General features: G+C 46.2%; 1 protein-coding gene across 2 annotated transcripts in view; it reads left to right on the top strand.

The window, feature by feature from the left end:
• The window catches only part of RABL6 (RAB, member RAS oncogene family like 6), a 132,742-nt gene extending 117,334 nt beyond the window's left edge, over window positions 1-15,408 (top strand). For both annotated transcript variants that reach the window (XM_054007269.1, XM_054007268.1), the window contains 3 exons: window positions 1,905-2,076; window positions 11,838-11,893; window positions 12,659-15,408. In XM_054007269.1, coding sequence (XP_053863244.1) covers window positions 1,905-2,076; window positions 11,838-11,893; window positions 12,659-12,853 — 423 coding nt within the window. In that variant the 3' untranslated portion in view covers window positions 12,854-15,408. The remainder of the gene's footprint in view (window positions 1-1,904; window positions 2,077-11,837; window positions 11,894-12,658) is intronic.
• Window positions 15,409-15,786: the final 378 nt, after the last annotated feature.

Below are 15,786 nucleotides of genomic sequence, written 5' to 3'. Positions count from 1 at the left end.
GTAATAGAAATCAATAGATTTGAAAATGTAGAAAAACATCAAAAAATAAACAATAGATTTAAATTTAAATCTATTGTTTAACAGTGCAATTAATCACGATTAATTTTTTTAATTGCAGTTAACTCTCATGATTAACCCCAAAAATTAACTGTGATTAATTGACAGCCCTAATATAGATTATTCTCAGTAACTGCAGATAACTTCTGAGCTCAAGCAGCTGCTTGGAATGTATGAAACCCAAATGCTGAAGATTTTTCATCTGGAGCTTGGCGGGGAGAGAATGCGGAAATGGGAGGGAGGGAGAGTGAGTGTGTGTGCACATTTCCCTGTCTTCAACCCAAGAATTGAAAAGCCATGGTGAAGTTGTGTTGAAACCTTCCTTTGCTTGGCAAAGCCTATTGAAGCCCCAAATGCCTTTATAGAGGTGCAGTCCAACATGTAGCTGAAGTTGGGGTATCCATAGCATATCCACGACATTCACAACATAGGCTGCAGCTGCTCAACTTTAACATAGATGCAACCTGCAAAAGGCTGCCTAGATCAGAGAGGACCTGGCTTCTCCTCGGGCCTTCCTCCATATTAAAAATGAGGGAATTCAGTGAATTCTTTGAGATCCTACAGTTCGCTGTTGTGGCCTTTACCTGAGCAAATTCTGGATGTCCCTGCCTTAGATAGTCCACAGTAGAACCATTAGGCCCATCTGTACAGAAACAACTAGCCATGATTGACTGTGTAAAGAAGCCCCTATGCTTGCAGACAAAGTACTGTATACTGAGCCAGTAACTGTAGAGGGCTCCTGTAGAGTTGGTTTGATGTGTTCACCTTGCGCCATGGTTGTGTGGGGAGAGTCACTGTCCTAGTTTGTCCAGACCTTGGCCATGTATCATACTGGCCTCATTCAGTAACATTCCGTTCTCTTAGCATGGCCAATGCTCGCCGTTCCAAGCATTTCACTATAAAAACAGTGGCTTTCTGAGCAAGGTTATGACTCCTTGTACCTGATTAAACAGCAGGATTTGCTGGGAAGTGCTGCGTCAGGGAGATATCCCTCCACAGAAAAACTCTTCTTCAGTGCGCAATGTGTTGGCCAGGGTGAGCAGTGAAAGAAGCTGTGCCCGCTCCACTAACGGGGAGGGCTGCACAGAGGCATACAGAGCCGGAAAGGCAGCTCAGCAAAAGAGGCAGATCACGTTTGGACTAGTGCTAAGAATATTGTAAAGGAACGAAGTTAATTCCTTAAGTGTCAAGTGGCAAACATGGGGAGATGTCTGTGCTCCAGGATCGGGCCACAGCTGTCTCCTTTTCCCCTCTTGCAGAGTGAGAGGAGCCTTCTGAGGCTTTACCTGGCCCCTGCAATTTCCCAGCTTTTAGCCTCTGTATCATGGGAGATGCAGCTCCCTCTTTCCTTGAACAGAGGAGTTTGCTCCAGCCCCATGAAATGATTCCCCTGAATGCGTACTGCCTTTTGACCCCAGGATGGCATGGATTCCCCTCGGACTCTTCCAGGGCACAATATAGGTTTGAGTTCATTGTATTTGAAGGTTTTCCAGGATGGCAGTGCCCATTTGTGCAGTTGGTAAGCCTGATGCATCTGGGGCTCATGTTTAACTCCACAGCGCCAAGAGGCTGCCCTTTTGAATACAAATGTTAAGCACCACAGGGCATTTCACACCAGAGCTACAGTTCCAGTGCTGTCTAGGCACTTCCATCGTGGCATAAAATAGGTACAACTGCCTTTTGGATAAAACTGTGACAGTTTCTTGAAAATAGCACCCCCCAGCTCCCCTTTAGAGAGCAGAAATCTATCCTAAGTAGAGGGGAGATGGGGCTTTTGCTTGAACGATCAGTTTAGACTCCTTGGTAGCTGAGATTGGGTCCATGATGTGTCTACTTTCATTCTCTAGGGTGAATTCCCAGTCCGAGAAGACCCCTCTGACATCTCTGATGAAGACACCTCGTTAGCAAAGCCTCCACAGCCCATGAAGCCTACAGTCCACTCCTTCAAGCTGAAAAATGACTCTGATCTCTTTGGCTTGGGTTTGGAAGAAACAGGCCCCAAAGAGAGCAGTGATGAAGGTAAAAGTAGGTCATATGTCTGAGCCACTCCTGAGTGTGATTGTCCTGCTGGGTTTTTCACTGCACTGAATAGGTCCAACGTTTAGCAAATCAATTTTGCATTAAGTAAAACACTCCCAACTTCACCTAACGCCCTGTGTGAGCATTTAATGAGCTCTGCCAAAGCATAATTAACTTTTTCGCTTTCTCCCATGCCTGCCCTCACTAACCTCAGCTGGGAGAGCACTTGCTGAGGCCTTGGGAAAGACTACTGTGCTTTTCCCTGCCCTGCTAGAAGTAGAGGCACTTCTTGAGAGCCTTTTCTTGAGATTTCCTGTCCAGCTTTGCATGCTTAAGAATCTGAGTCTTATTGTGGGTCCTCCCATCCCAAGAGCCAACCATAGCTTATGCGGAGAGGTTTCTATGGATGGATTGGCGTTACCACACAACTGCTTCCTATTCATCTGCCTGGGAAGTAACCTGGAATTATGGGACGTTAAAGACTCTTCATGATTGAGGGGTGGGGGGGAGCTGTAAGAGGTGTAGAAGGGGTTTGACATTGATTAGTTGTTCTAAAATTATGATTAAGATGTCAAAGCCTATCCAAGGTCTATCAATAACTCACATGTAATTTTGCCTTGCTTTTAACTGTTTGATTTCCCATAACCTACACTGCCCTGTTGTGTTGGGTCTGATAGGTTACTGATAATGATGGAAGAGGCCAGGTGTCAGCAACTTTCAGTGTTGAACTGAAGTGTAAGTGACTTGAGTGGGCAGAATTGCACTTCAATGACTCTGTTCTCTCCTCTGAAACCCCACCCCAAATAGTGGGGTTAGGTAATTGCTTATCTGTTCCAAGGGTGTTTACATGGGATCCATTCTGTCAGCCCTTCTGCTCAATGAATCCATGATGCCAGAAGGGCAGAGAATGAAATGGTTTGGACTGTGGTGCCATCAATAAACAGGCATGTCTCTTCAGTCAGACCCAAACCGTGCAGTTTAGCTGCTTCCCCAGTGTCTAGTCCTTGAACTGGTGGATAAGAGTAAGTTAGCTGAAGCTTTGCACAGAGCAGATGGGAGGGATGTTGGCAAGTATGCCGGAAGATCTAGAAGGTGCAGCAGGATTGGTGTCAGTCCTTGTTGTTAGAGAGTAAACTCTAAATGTATGGGTCCTCCTGGCGTTAGTTTTCCTAAGCAAAGAGTTTTTAGCAGAAGGTTGTGATCTTCCCTTCCCTCCTTAATGCAGGTCTTGACACTATTATCCAGACCTTTGTGTCGGCCAGATTACCACAGATACACTTTTACATGAACTGCCCTTGACAATCACTCAGGAGCTTCAGCTAACGCAGGATTGGCCTCCTTGGCAGTGATAGGTGCAGAAGACTTGTTAATTTTTGAAGTCTGCGCTGGTTTCCAAGTCATTTCCAGGTGCAATTCAAGGTGTCGCTTTCACTAACTAAAACCATAAGTGTTTTGGGTCCTGGCTAGCTTAGAGACTGCTTTACTACTTATCATAGAAATGTAGGGGTAGAAGAAACCTCAAAGTCATCAAGTCCAGCCCCCTGCATTGAGGTGGGATCAGACCATCCCTGTCAGGAGTTTGTTCAACCTTTTCTTAAAAACCTCCAGTGATAGGATTCCACAGCCTCCCTTGGAAACCTGTTCCAGAGTTTAACTACACTTATAGTCAGAAAGTTTTTCCTAATATCTAACCTAAATCTCCCTGGTTGTAGATTAAGCCCATTACTTCTTGTCCTACCTACCTTCAGTGGACATGGAGAACAAATAAATCACCATCCGCTTTATAACAGCCCTTAACGTATTTGAAGATTGTCAGGTCACCCGAGTCATCTTTTCTCAACACTAAAAGTACCCATGTTTTTTAACCTTTCCTAATAGGTCAGTATCTGGTTGTTTTTTAGTTGCTCTCCTCTGGACTCTTTCCAATTTATCAACATCTTTCCTAAAGTGTGGCACCCAGAATGGGACACTGTACTACAGAGAAGGCCGTTCCAGTGCCAAGTGCAGCTCAGTTACCTCCTGTGTCTTACATACAATACTGCTGTTAATACACTCCAGAATATTAGCCTTTTTCACAACTGCATCACATTGACTCCTTCAATCTGCTATCCATTATAACTCCCAGTTCCTTTTCAGCGGTATTACTGCCTAGCCAGTAGGGATGTAAAATAGTATTAGTCTTACCGGTTAACCCAGCTTAACCATTAACCCCGAGGCCTGAGTGAGTCAGCACAGTCCCAGCTGCGCCGGCCAGCCAACCCCAGCCCCGCGGGCCACAGCAGCCGGCCAGCCAACCCACCCCAGTCGCAGTCCTGGCTGGAGCCATGGGTCGCACCAGCTGACCCTGGCCCACAGCCTCTATTGGCCAGAGCCCCAGGCCGTGCCGGCGGGTTGACCCCAGGAGCAGCCCCAGGCCTTGTGCCCGCTGACGGGAGCAGCCCCAGCCCCTCTCCTTTTAATTGGTTAACCGGTCAACTTTTTAAACAATAGTTATCACCAAACAAGATACAATTTTGAAGCGTTGGTCAAGGGTCTGACCGACCTCCCGTGATGACCGGCGCCACAAGAACAAGCAACCCAAATCTTTGGTCATTGGCTTCGACCATTTTACCATACGTGTCCACTGTCACCATGGACCACTGGGTTTTGGAGATCATCCGAAGGGGTTATACCATCCCCTTTACCACCATCCCACCTACCCATCCCCCTTCCCTGTGCTCCTCCTTCAGGGATCCTTCTCACAAGCACCTGTTGAGACAAAAAGTATATCACCTTCTACAGTTAGGGGCCGTGGAACAAGTTCCAACACAACACAGAGGGAAGGGATTTTATTCCCATTATTTCCTGACTCAAAAGGAAAAACTCAACAAATTTGTGCGTACCCACAGATTCAAAATGGTCACAATGAATTCTACCATCCCTGCGCTGGAAGAGGGGGACAGGTTCTCAGCCCTTGATCAGCAAGGTATTTATTTTCACATTACCATCTATCCTGCTCACAGATGATTCCTACGATTCACAGTGGGATAAGATTATTTCCAATACAGAGTACTACCATTCGGACTGTCGAGGGCCCCACGAGTCTTTACCAAAACCCTAGTGGTGGTAGCTACTCGCGCAGATGGGGAATACCGATATTCCCATACTTAGATGATTGCCTACTCAAAGGCTCTACCCAGACTGAAACATTATACATCACTCGACAGACCATCTCTTTTTCACTCCCTAAGGCCACAAATCAACAAAAAGAAATCTAACCTAACTCCAGTACAACAATTGGACTTCATAGGAGTGCACCTGGACTCAGTGGAGGCCAAAGTATCGCTGCTGATGCTTTGATTCACAGCGATGACCTCCTTCATATCGGTGGCCTCAGATAGCCCGTGAATGTTTGCACGCCCCTGCCTACAATTCCTGGGATATATAGCGGCCACCATTTCATTGTAAAACACGCCAGAATACACCTGCGCTGCCTTCAAGGATGACTGAACTTGGTAGATATTCCACAAAAGCACAGCCTACACAAGACTCCACATTCACTACGAGTGTGGACAAACCCAATAAAAGTTTGCGCAGGCATCCCGTTTCAACAGGATCTGCCATCCATGCAAATCACAACAGATGTCTCACTGATTGGATGGGAAGCTCACCTAAACCAACATACAATCCAAGGCAAGTAGTCCCCCGTGGAAACACACTTACACATCAACCTGCTTGAATTACCTGCAGTCCGCAACATGTGCCTACATTTCGTCCCTATTATACGAGGCAAAACTATATGGGTCTTGACGGACCATTGGCCATTACCTTTGAAAACTCATGGTGATCGGGGGAGGTCCCAGATGACTGGAAAAAAAGCTAATGTAGTGCCCATCTTTAAAAAAGGGAAGAAGGAGGTACCGGGGAGCTACAGGCCAGTCAGCCTCACCTCAGTCCCTGGAAAAATCATGGAGCAGGTCCTCAAGGAATCCATTCTGAAGCACTTAAAGGAGAAGAAAGTGATCAGGAACAGTCAGCATGGATTCACCAAGGGCAAGTCATGCTGACTAACCTAATTGCCTTCTATGATGAGATAACTGGGTCTGTGGATGAGGGGAAAGCAGTGGACGTGTTATTCCTTGACTTTAGCAAAGCTTTTGATACAGTCTTCCACAGTATTCTTGCCAGCAAGTTAAAGACGTATGGGCTGGATGAATGGACTATAAGGTGAATAGAAAGCTGGCCAAATCGTCGGGCTCAAGGGGTAGTGATCAATGGCTCCATGTCTAGTTGGCAGCAGGTATCAAGCGGAGTGTCCCTGGGGCCGGTCCTGGGGCTGGTTTTGTTCAACCTTCATTAATGATCTGGAGGATGGCATGGATTGCACCCTCAGCAAGTTTGCAGATGACACTAAACTGGGAGAAGTGGTAGATAGGATACAGAGGGACCTAGACAAATTAAAGGATTGGGCCAAAATAAATCTGATGAGATTCAACAAGGTTAAGTGCAGAGTCCTGTACTTAGGACGGAAGAATCCCATGCACTGCTACAGACTAGGGACTGAATGGCTAGGCAGCAGTTCTGCAGAAAAGGACCTAGGGGTTACAGTGGACGAGAAGCTGGATATGAGTCAACAGTGTGCCCTTGTTGCCAAGAAGGCTAACAGCATTTTGGGCTGTATAAGTAGGGGTATTGCCAGCAGATCGAGGGACGTGATCATTTCCCCTCTATTCAACATTGGTGAGGCCTCATCTGGATTGGAAAGAGTCCAGCGGAGGGCAACAGAAATGATTAGGGGTCTGGAGCACATGACTTATGAGGAGAGGCTGAGGGAACTGGGCTTGTTTAGTCTGCAGAAGAGAAGAATGAGGGGGGATTTGATAGCTACTTTCAACTACCTGAAAGGGGGTTCCAGAGAGGATGAATCTAGACTGTTCTCAGTGGTAGCAGATGACAGAACAAGGAGTAAGGTCTTAAGTTGCAGTGGGGGAGGTTTAGGTTGGATATTAGGAAAAACTTTTTCACTAGGAGTGTGGTGAAGCACTGGAATGGGTTACCTAGGGAGGTGGTGGAATCTCCTACTTAGACGTTTTTACAGTTAGGCTTGACAAAGCCCTGGCTGGGATGATTTACCTACATTCCATTAAAAACCACACACCAACGCTCAAGAGGCGGTCCTGAACAAATTGGATGTGCACCATGCCTTGGTGTTTTATCTGGACAGGACGAAGCCCTTTTCAAAATCACCTTGACTTTTTATGTCAACCACAGAACAATTGAAGGGCTCTGCCATATCGACGCAAAGATTATCTAAATGGATATCCAGCTGTATCATATGTGCTATTCACTACACACTGAAACCCCTCCAGGCATCGGAACCCATGCAACAAGAGCTTTGTGTAGGAATGCTATGGAGGTGGATAATGTTCCCATTCTAGACATCTGCACAGCGGCCACCTGGGCTTCTGAACACACATTCATGAACCACTATGCAACTACTCTCGGTTCAAGCTCAGACACACCACGAGGCCTCACTATACTAGCCTCAGCAACGAACTCCACTCCAAAGTCCCTTCCATCCTCATGAGGGCACTGCCCTACATTCACCTGAAGTGGAGCACCCACAGGGACATCACTTGCAGAAGAAGAGGTTACTCACTTTGTGCAGTAACTGAGGTTCTTCAAGATGTGTCCCCCTGTGGGTGCTCCACTCCCCACCCTCCTCCCCTCTACTTCAGAGTTCGCAATAAGGACTCTATGGTAAAGATGGAACTGAGGAGGTCGGGATGCGCAAGCACTAGATGAAGTGCCAACGGCACTGCAAGACAGCTACCGCACACGCGCATCCCAACCAGGCACTGCTACTGAAAATCTCCGATCAGCAGCGCCGGGACCCACCGACACCTGAAGAGGAGCACCCACCAAGGGGCACATCTCGAAGAACCTCAGTTACTGCACAAGGTGAGTAACCGTCTCTTTTTTTGAAATCCATTGTCCTTATTATTCTGCTGCTCTCACTCCTTCCTTTCCTTAGACTTGTGAAATCATCATTTCGTGATCACTTTCACCCAAAACAAAAAAAGCCTTCAGCTTTCAGATTCACAACCAATTCCTTCCTGTTTGTCAGAATAAAACCCCATGTTTACTTCCTCCACTCTCTGAAACAAAAAAATTGTTCCCAACACATTTCAATAACTTACTTCATATTTTATAAAATCAACAAGGAGTCTGGTGGCACCTTAAAGACTAACAGATAAGATCTTTAAGGTGCCACCAGACTCCTTGTTGTTTTTGTAGATACAGACTAACACGGCTACCCCCTTATACTTCATATTTTACCTATTGCTGTATTACTTTTCCAACAGATGTGCGAGGTAGTTAAAGTCCGTCATTACTATCAGGTCTTGTGTTTTACATATTTCCAATATTTGTTCTAGAAATGCCTCTTCCTGAGTTGGTGGTCTATAACAATCCTTGCCATGACATCAACCCTATTTTTTCACCCTTTTATCTTTACCCTGAGACTTGGAAATGATCTGCCTATCACCACCTTCTGGACCTCAGAACAAGTGTGTGTATTCTTGATTCACCTCTTCCCTTTTTATCCTGCCTGTCTTTCCTGAACAAGTGTACTCCTCTATACCAATATTTCTGTCATGAGCTTTATCCCACCAAGTATCTATGGTGCTAAATTATGACTTAATTATGTACTAATACTTGCAGTTCTTCCTGTGTATTCACCATACTCCTTACACTTGTGTATAGACATCTGAGATGTTGAGTGTATTCTCCCACTAATTTCCTCTTGTTGCTTCTATGACCCTATTGTAATTTTTAATGTCTCTTTCCCTGTGCCCCGCCCCCCCAGAGATGCTCTTTCCCTTCTTCGTCAGATAGACCCCATGTCTTCCCAGAATACCTCCTTCCTGGAACAGCATCCCATAATCAAGGAGGTTGAAGCTTTACTGTCAACACCATCTGTGCAGCCATATATCCATCTCCAGGATGGACATGTCCTTACCCTCAATTGGGAGGATGGATGAGAACACAACCTGTGCCCCCTCTCCCCCAACTTCTTCACCCTTGCTCCAAGAGACCTGTAGTCACTGCTGATCTGCTCAGGGTCACACCTGGCAGTTTCATTAGTACCCAGAGGGATGGATGCACCTCGGCAACCTTTTCATAACACCTCAGGCAACATGCATGCGGGGACATCGTCAGGTTGACAGGTGGATGCCTTTATCCCCCTCAGAAGGAAGTCTCTGACCACGAGCACCCTACACATCCTCCTCTTAGGTGCAGTGGCCATGAACCTCCCAGTCTTGGGAGCAGGTGGGTCCTCTTCAGCCATTGGGGTCTGCTCCTCACCTCCTATTGCAAGTACAGTATACTAGTTCTTGCTCTTAATGGATGGGAGGGGTGGAACACAACCTACTGCCCAAGGGGGCGAGCAGACAGTCCTTCCTCCTTTGGTGCCACTGTTGTTATTGGTTGTTGGCGAGCATCCTCTATCCCAGATGTTTCCATGAGTATCCTGTCGATGAAGTCCTGGTGCTCCCAGATGCTATGCAGATGAGCCGCCACCTCCTTCAGGTCTCTTCCCTGCTTCCTGATAGACTTCACCGCCAGACACGCCTAACACCAGCTGGTTCCTGCTGCCTGGCTTTCGTCAGCAGGGGCTTGCAGGCTGCATTCCAAGCAAGTCAAGACCAGGGCCTGGGTGGAAGTCTCCAGGTTCAGGATGCCAGTCTGGTGGGAGAGGACCCCAAGGGCAATGCACAGTTTTCCTCCCATTGTGGGTTCTGGCTTGTAGAGTATTTGTAACTTAAGGAAAGTGTGGGGAGAGAATCACACAGCCCTACTGTGACTCTCTCCTCAGGGAGCCCGGAAACATAAGCCACTGTTACCTCTCTGCCTGAGCAAGAGAGAGCTATGCTGGAGCTTGAACTGTGTCTGCTCCCTGCCACACCACTGTCCGCCTCACCAGCAAATTCTTTGAGATCCCGCCAACCTAACCTTTGCGTTGCAGGTAACAGTCAGTGAAACCCGAATTCCCCAGAGACGTCTCCCTGCAGTGTCCAGTCTGTTACTGGACACTTCCAGAAATTACCAAGTGTGCTGCTTGTAAAGAGACTAGCTGAGGGCCCACACCTCACTTTAATACAGAGCACTAAGATGGTTTCTAGTAAAACTCAGAATAAGTTGAATAATAAAGACCTGAGATTGAAGGGAAGAGACCGGTCTGGATACAAACAAAACAAAACTAACCCACTTCCTAGTGTCTGAGACGTAACTTCAGCAAGCTGCAATCTTTGCCTAAGCAGCTTTCTCACTTCCATCCCACCCCCAGCCTCTCCACCCTGGGTGCTCACAGTACTAGAGGATGCCAGCCACTCTGTCCTCCAAGGGATGGAGAACAAAATGGCATTTTGCCTTTCCTTCTATTTCCCAAAACGCATTGATTTGTCCCCAGGAGTTGGGATGGCCTCTGCTGTTTTTTTCATCTTATTGACTTTCCATCCCCCTGTTGACTTGTATGGAAATGGGGTTTCCATTGTTTTGGTTCCACAATGCTTAATTTACATTAGAGACAGGGAGACAGCTGCCTTCCCACCTGTCAGGAAGAGAAGCTGTTTCTCCCTTGGTTTGGTCGCAGACTTTAAAGCACACTATCCATAATGCCTCATATTGTATTAATATTGACATTTCACAGTGATATTGATCAGTGTGTCATCAGCTTTCATAAGATCTTAACTCATTACACTTTGTATACAGCAGGGGTGGCCAAACTGGCTCTTTTACAGTTAAAGTGCAGCTTGTGGAGCCCTCCTCCCCCCTCCCCTCCCCCCCATTCTCCACCTATCAGACTTGGTGGTGGGAGCTTGGGACCACTACCTTTCAGCAAGGTGGTGGGATAGGGACTTCTGCGTAGTGGGGAGGGAGGACTCGAGGCTTTAGCCCCACAGGGCGCTCCTGCCGGAGCAGGGCTGAAACCCCGAGGCCTGGCAGGCACCTCCTGAGGTGTCCTCTGGCTCTCAAACTTCTGAAGATTGTTGTATGCTGCTCGGCAGGTCAGTAAGTTTGGCCACCCTGATATACAGTATTATTTACTATAAATCAGTTGATTCAGTTGCTTATTCTTTGGGGGTTCAAACCCCCCGTTTTCCCCCTGGGTGTCTAGACTCCGAGTGTCGCACCTGTCTTCTTTCACTGGTGAACTCAGCTGGCTAGCTGCCTTCATCTTCTTGTGCCCTATTGTGGTAGTCAAGATCAGCTGGGATGCTTCTGTCAACAGACCCTAGAGTTGAACTGAAGGGTTGGAGGCAGTATGTTCTCAGCAGCTGCCCTTTTACTAGGGAATTTAACTGTGAGTTTCTGACCTGTAGGCCAGGTGGGTAGGGTTTATCTGTTTGCTCAGGCTTTTCCAGGAGGAATGTAGTGATCGGATCTGTTGAGGTTCCATTTAGGTGACCCCAGTCAACAAGTACATGTCAGTGATATTTGAATTAGTAATGGACATAGCTTTATAATTGTAAAGTAAAGAACAGCCCCACATTTGTAGCTAACATCATGCTAAAGCATGATTCCTGGGCAAGAAGCTAGTTTCTCAGTGCCATGCAGTTTGGTGTTGTGAATCAGGATCTCCCCTCCATTCAGCTCTAATGCACCGTATACAGTGTCCTCCTTAGCAGCAGGAAAGCAGGGCTTTTTTGTGGAAAATGCATCATTAGCCATTTAATCTTGCTAGAGAAAACAACTTTTTGGGTTTTTTGTTTGAACAGATAAAGAGAAACATCCTTCCAAGGAGAAAAAGAAGAAGAAAAAGAAGAGCAAAGAGGTGAGGTACAGCATCATTCCCCAGTGTAGACTCCATCGGCATATGTTCTCTGCCAGTCAGCCAGAGCGGGGCTGGCATGCTACAGGGAATTGTGGCTGGCCCTGTTAGTGGCTGGTTTCTCTTCCATATTCCAACCCTGGAGAGGCAAGGAGATCTGCAGTCCCCAAGTCTCCAGGCTATTAGCCACTTTCCAACTAACAAGGAAACTTGTAAAACTTAAGTTTAAAAGTTAAAATCAGAGATGTAATGTAGTACAGGATTTGATTGTACAGAGCATGCATATAGAACAGACAGCATATGTGCTATCTAGCAACACAATTCTCTCAATTCAGCAGTGTCCAAGAAAGAATAAATCTTAAGAGCTAACCAGAGATCATCAGCAGATCTGTTCTTCAATGAGGTGCATCAGTTCAAAACTTTCCCAGCTCTGTGTAGCTCAAAAGCTTGTCTCTCTCACCAATGGAAGTTGGTCTAATAAAAGATATTACCACACCCACTTTCTCTCACTAAACTTGTTGGCATTCTGACTCGCCATCCTTATCTGACAGGACGGCTAGTGTAAACCAAACATTGCTCCCAGTCTATAATAGCAGATGGTTCCGACATCACTAACCCATCCCTCCTAGATATTGGACTTTATTCTTTCCATATAAAATTCCCACAATAGGTAGGCTTTCTCCCTAGGGTCCCACTTTCAGGATGATGCATGATGGGTTACTGGTGCCATTAGAAAAAAGCTTTCTTAATTGCCTTCTCCTCTTGCAGGAAGAAGAGAAGTCTATGAAGAAGAAAAGCAAACACAAGAAGTGCAAGGAGAAGGAGGAGAGCAAAGATGAGAAGAAGAAAAAGAAAAAAAGAAGCAAGGAGAAAAACGATGAGATAGATGAACTGGAGGCCTTTCTGGGAGGAGGAGCCAGCGCCAGCAAGCAGCAAGGGGGCGGGGACTACGAGGAGCTGTAGGCCTGCAATGTGTACAATCAGCGGACTCCATTGGTGGCTGCCACCAACTCTCCATATGAGCCACGCCAGGACGGGTACAGATGTGTAAAGCTTTGGCTGTCTGCCATAAGTACTATCGAAACAGAGATGGTGGAACAAAAAAGCTTTACATCTGTGTGTGCTGTTCTGGTGCAGTCATTGTGTGGAAGGAAAACACAGCCGTGGTATACTTGAGGAAGGTTTAAAGGTTAAAGGTCACAGTATGGTATCGTGGCAATGAGTTATCATTTCCCCCTACCAATGTCTAGCCCTCTTTCCTTTTTCCAGAGAGTTCCAATCTGGTAGTTGGCATGGTGTGGGGAGGGAAAGGTGAGTGGACCTGCTCCCACCCCCACCATATTCCACTGCTGCACCCCTGAAATTCCTGTTTTAATAAATAAGTGAATGCAGCAAAACATGCCATCTGAATGCATCGTGCTGTCACCTTGTGAATAATCAAGTCTTTAAATTTTTATCCTTCCTATTTTTTTAATGAGAAAGGTGTTATTGGCCGTTGCCCCATAAGGCAATCGACAAGCTTTAAATTAGCAGAATGTCGTCTTGTACAGCTCTTAATGAAGCAGCTGCAGGGCCTGAAATAAAGTGAGTATAATTTGGGGATATTTCTGCACAGCAGCATAATTAACTCTCGGGGGTGCTGCTTTTGGAATCCATGTAGCCTCATTGATTCCCATGGCCCCATTGTCTCTGGCACTACATGTAAGCCGCTGTGCAGTTGGGAAGACAATGCAAAGTTATCTTTTCCAAAAGAAACTAAATTGACACTTTCCCTTAAACACCCCTTGACACCCCGGCCTTCAATTTGAATACACTAGCAATTCAGCCCTACAGCACCTCTCAGGGACATGACTGCCGAATGGAAATGGAGTTCACAGAAATGCATTAGCATGGCAAGGCGGCCGCTTCTCAGGGCATGCTGTAAAACAAAGGCTGCCTCTGCACTTAGACAGGGGAGAGTGTCCCTCAACTTCTGCAGACACTGAAAGCCAGGTTTACTAGGCCACCTAGCAGTTAGTGCAGGGCACTTCCTTGCCCAGAGTAGAGTGCAGAACCTCCTCTTGTCACATGAGCTTTGAAAGCCTTTTAATTTTGGCTCTGATATCAAAGAACCATGGATCAGCGTATGCTCAGCGGCATAGGTCATGGATGGTTATTGACACCTTTGCCCTGCCATTCATGCCTTCCACTGTCTTGGTGAGTGCCCCCCCTCCATCTGAGTGGCCCCCCTCCCCACACACACATCTTTAAAGGGTCTGTTAATATTCAAAAACAACGAGGAGTCCAGTGGCACCTTAAAGACTAACAGATCTATTGGGCATAAGCTTTCATGGGTAAAAATCCCACTTGTTCAGTTGCATTTGAAGAAGTGGGTTTTTTACCTATGAAAGCTTATGCCCAAATAAATCGGTTAGTCTTTAAGGTGCCACTGGACTCCTCGTTGTTTTTGTGGATGCAGACTAACACAGCTACCCCCTGATCCTTGTTAATACTCAGTACCCTATTGTGTTGTATTCCCTCTGAGGCTCAGCCCTGGGAAGCCCATTCACATTTTTGTGCATTTATTAAATAGCCCTATTGCGTGTGGGTTGTTTTTATCTTTTTAGTTGTGAAAGGTGGACCATCTGAAGGAAACTAGATGAAATCCAAACTCGGGTTTCCTTCCACTTCCCCAATCAGTGGGATACTGCTTTGGATCCATCCTCCACTTCAGAGTTGCCTTGAACTATAGACCGTTGCTCCATTTTTTTCCCTGAGAAATGCACTTGTAACTTTCTATATACAACAAACTGGGGTCTTGCTGCATGAGCGGAGTATCATTTCAGGTACGTTTTCCATTAGCAGTTGCCTGGTCAAAGCGTTTTGTTTCATGTGACACTTTGGAGAATTTGCATGGGACATTTCAAACTTCACACACTAGGGAGGAATACCAGATTGCAAACCAGTTTGCAGCCTCTGCTCCAAAAAGGAAACAAGACATTTGTGCTACAGCTGGCCAAGTGTTTTTGAAAGTGCTTCTGTTCTGTAAAGATTTTTGGATCATGTTCCATTTTGCATTGGAAAACCTAGTGCACTCCATTCTGACTATAAAGCTCTCTATTGTACACAACTGCCTCGGCACCTTTCTTATGTACACAGCTTAACCATTGCAACACTTGCTTGAACTCAGGAGACTGCGTGACCGTCCAGGACAGTTGCACAAGAGGCTAGTGCTCTCAAACCTTCCTGATGACTTAGCAGCTGTTTCCTTAAAGGGACCCTGTCAGGGGCAAACCACAGCTTAAAAAAAAAATTCCTTGTTTGTTTAGTAAACACCGGAAGAAGATTGTTCAAGTTGAAAACTTTAAATAATCTGAATTCTTCTCCCTTCTATGGTTTGTTTAAGTATTACATTTGTGTCACGTGGGCCAATAACAATAGTCATTGGTTTTGTTTCTGTTTATAGTTACTTCCTAGCTGGTTTCACTTTCCAGCTAGCACAAGGCTGCACCATCTCTGTAAATCTCATCAAAACATTCTACTGGGCTCTGTCAAATTTTATTTTTATTTTTATTTTTTGGGTGGGGGGATTTTTGAGATTTTCCCAAACCCAATCATTGGCCCAAATTTGACTGACATGGTCCCTTGTATGTTCCCGAGGGCGTGGATTTCTCAGCCCAAAACACAATCGGCACTGGAATGGCTGGAACACGGAACAATAATGGTAGTCATTGCTTTCCTAAACATTCCTCTAAAGAGCAAAGGGGCTATAGAGACTCCCACCACCCCCAGCCCCTGCAACCACACACACACACACACACCTTTGAAGCAGCTTTGAGGAAAGCTGGCCTTGTGGTTAATGAACTGGGCTGGGATCTGAGATTGGGGTTCAGTTCTTGTCTCAGTTCTCCCCCTGT

The sequence above is a fragment of the Malaclemys terrapin genome, chromosome 17 (assembly GCF_027887155.1).
Source record: "Malaclemys terrapin pileata isolate rMalTer1 chromosome 17, rMalTer1.hap1, whole genome shotgun sequence".
NCBI classification, from domain to species: domain Eukaryota; kingdom Metazoa; phylum Chordata; order Testudines; family Emydidae; genus Malaclemys; species Malaclemys terrapin.
The sequence above is the reverse complement of the archived record's forward strand: the minus strand, read 5'-3'. Positions and strand labels throughout refer to the sequence as shown.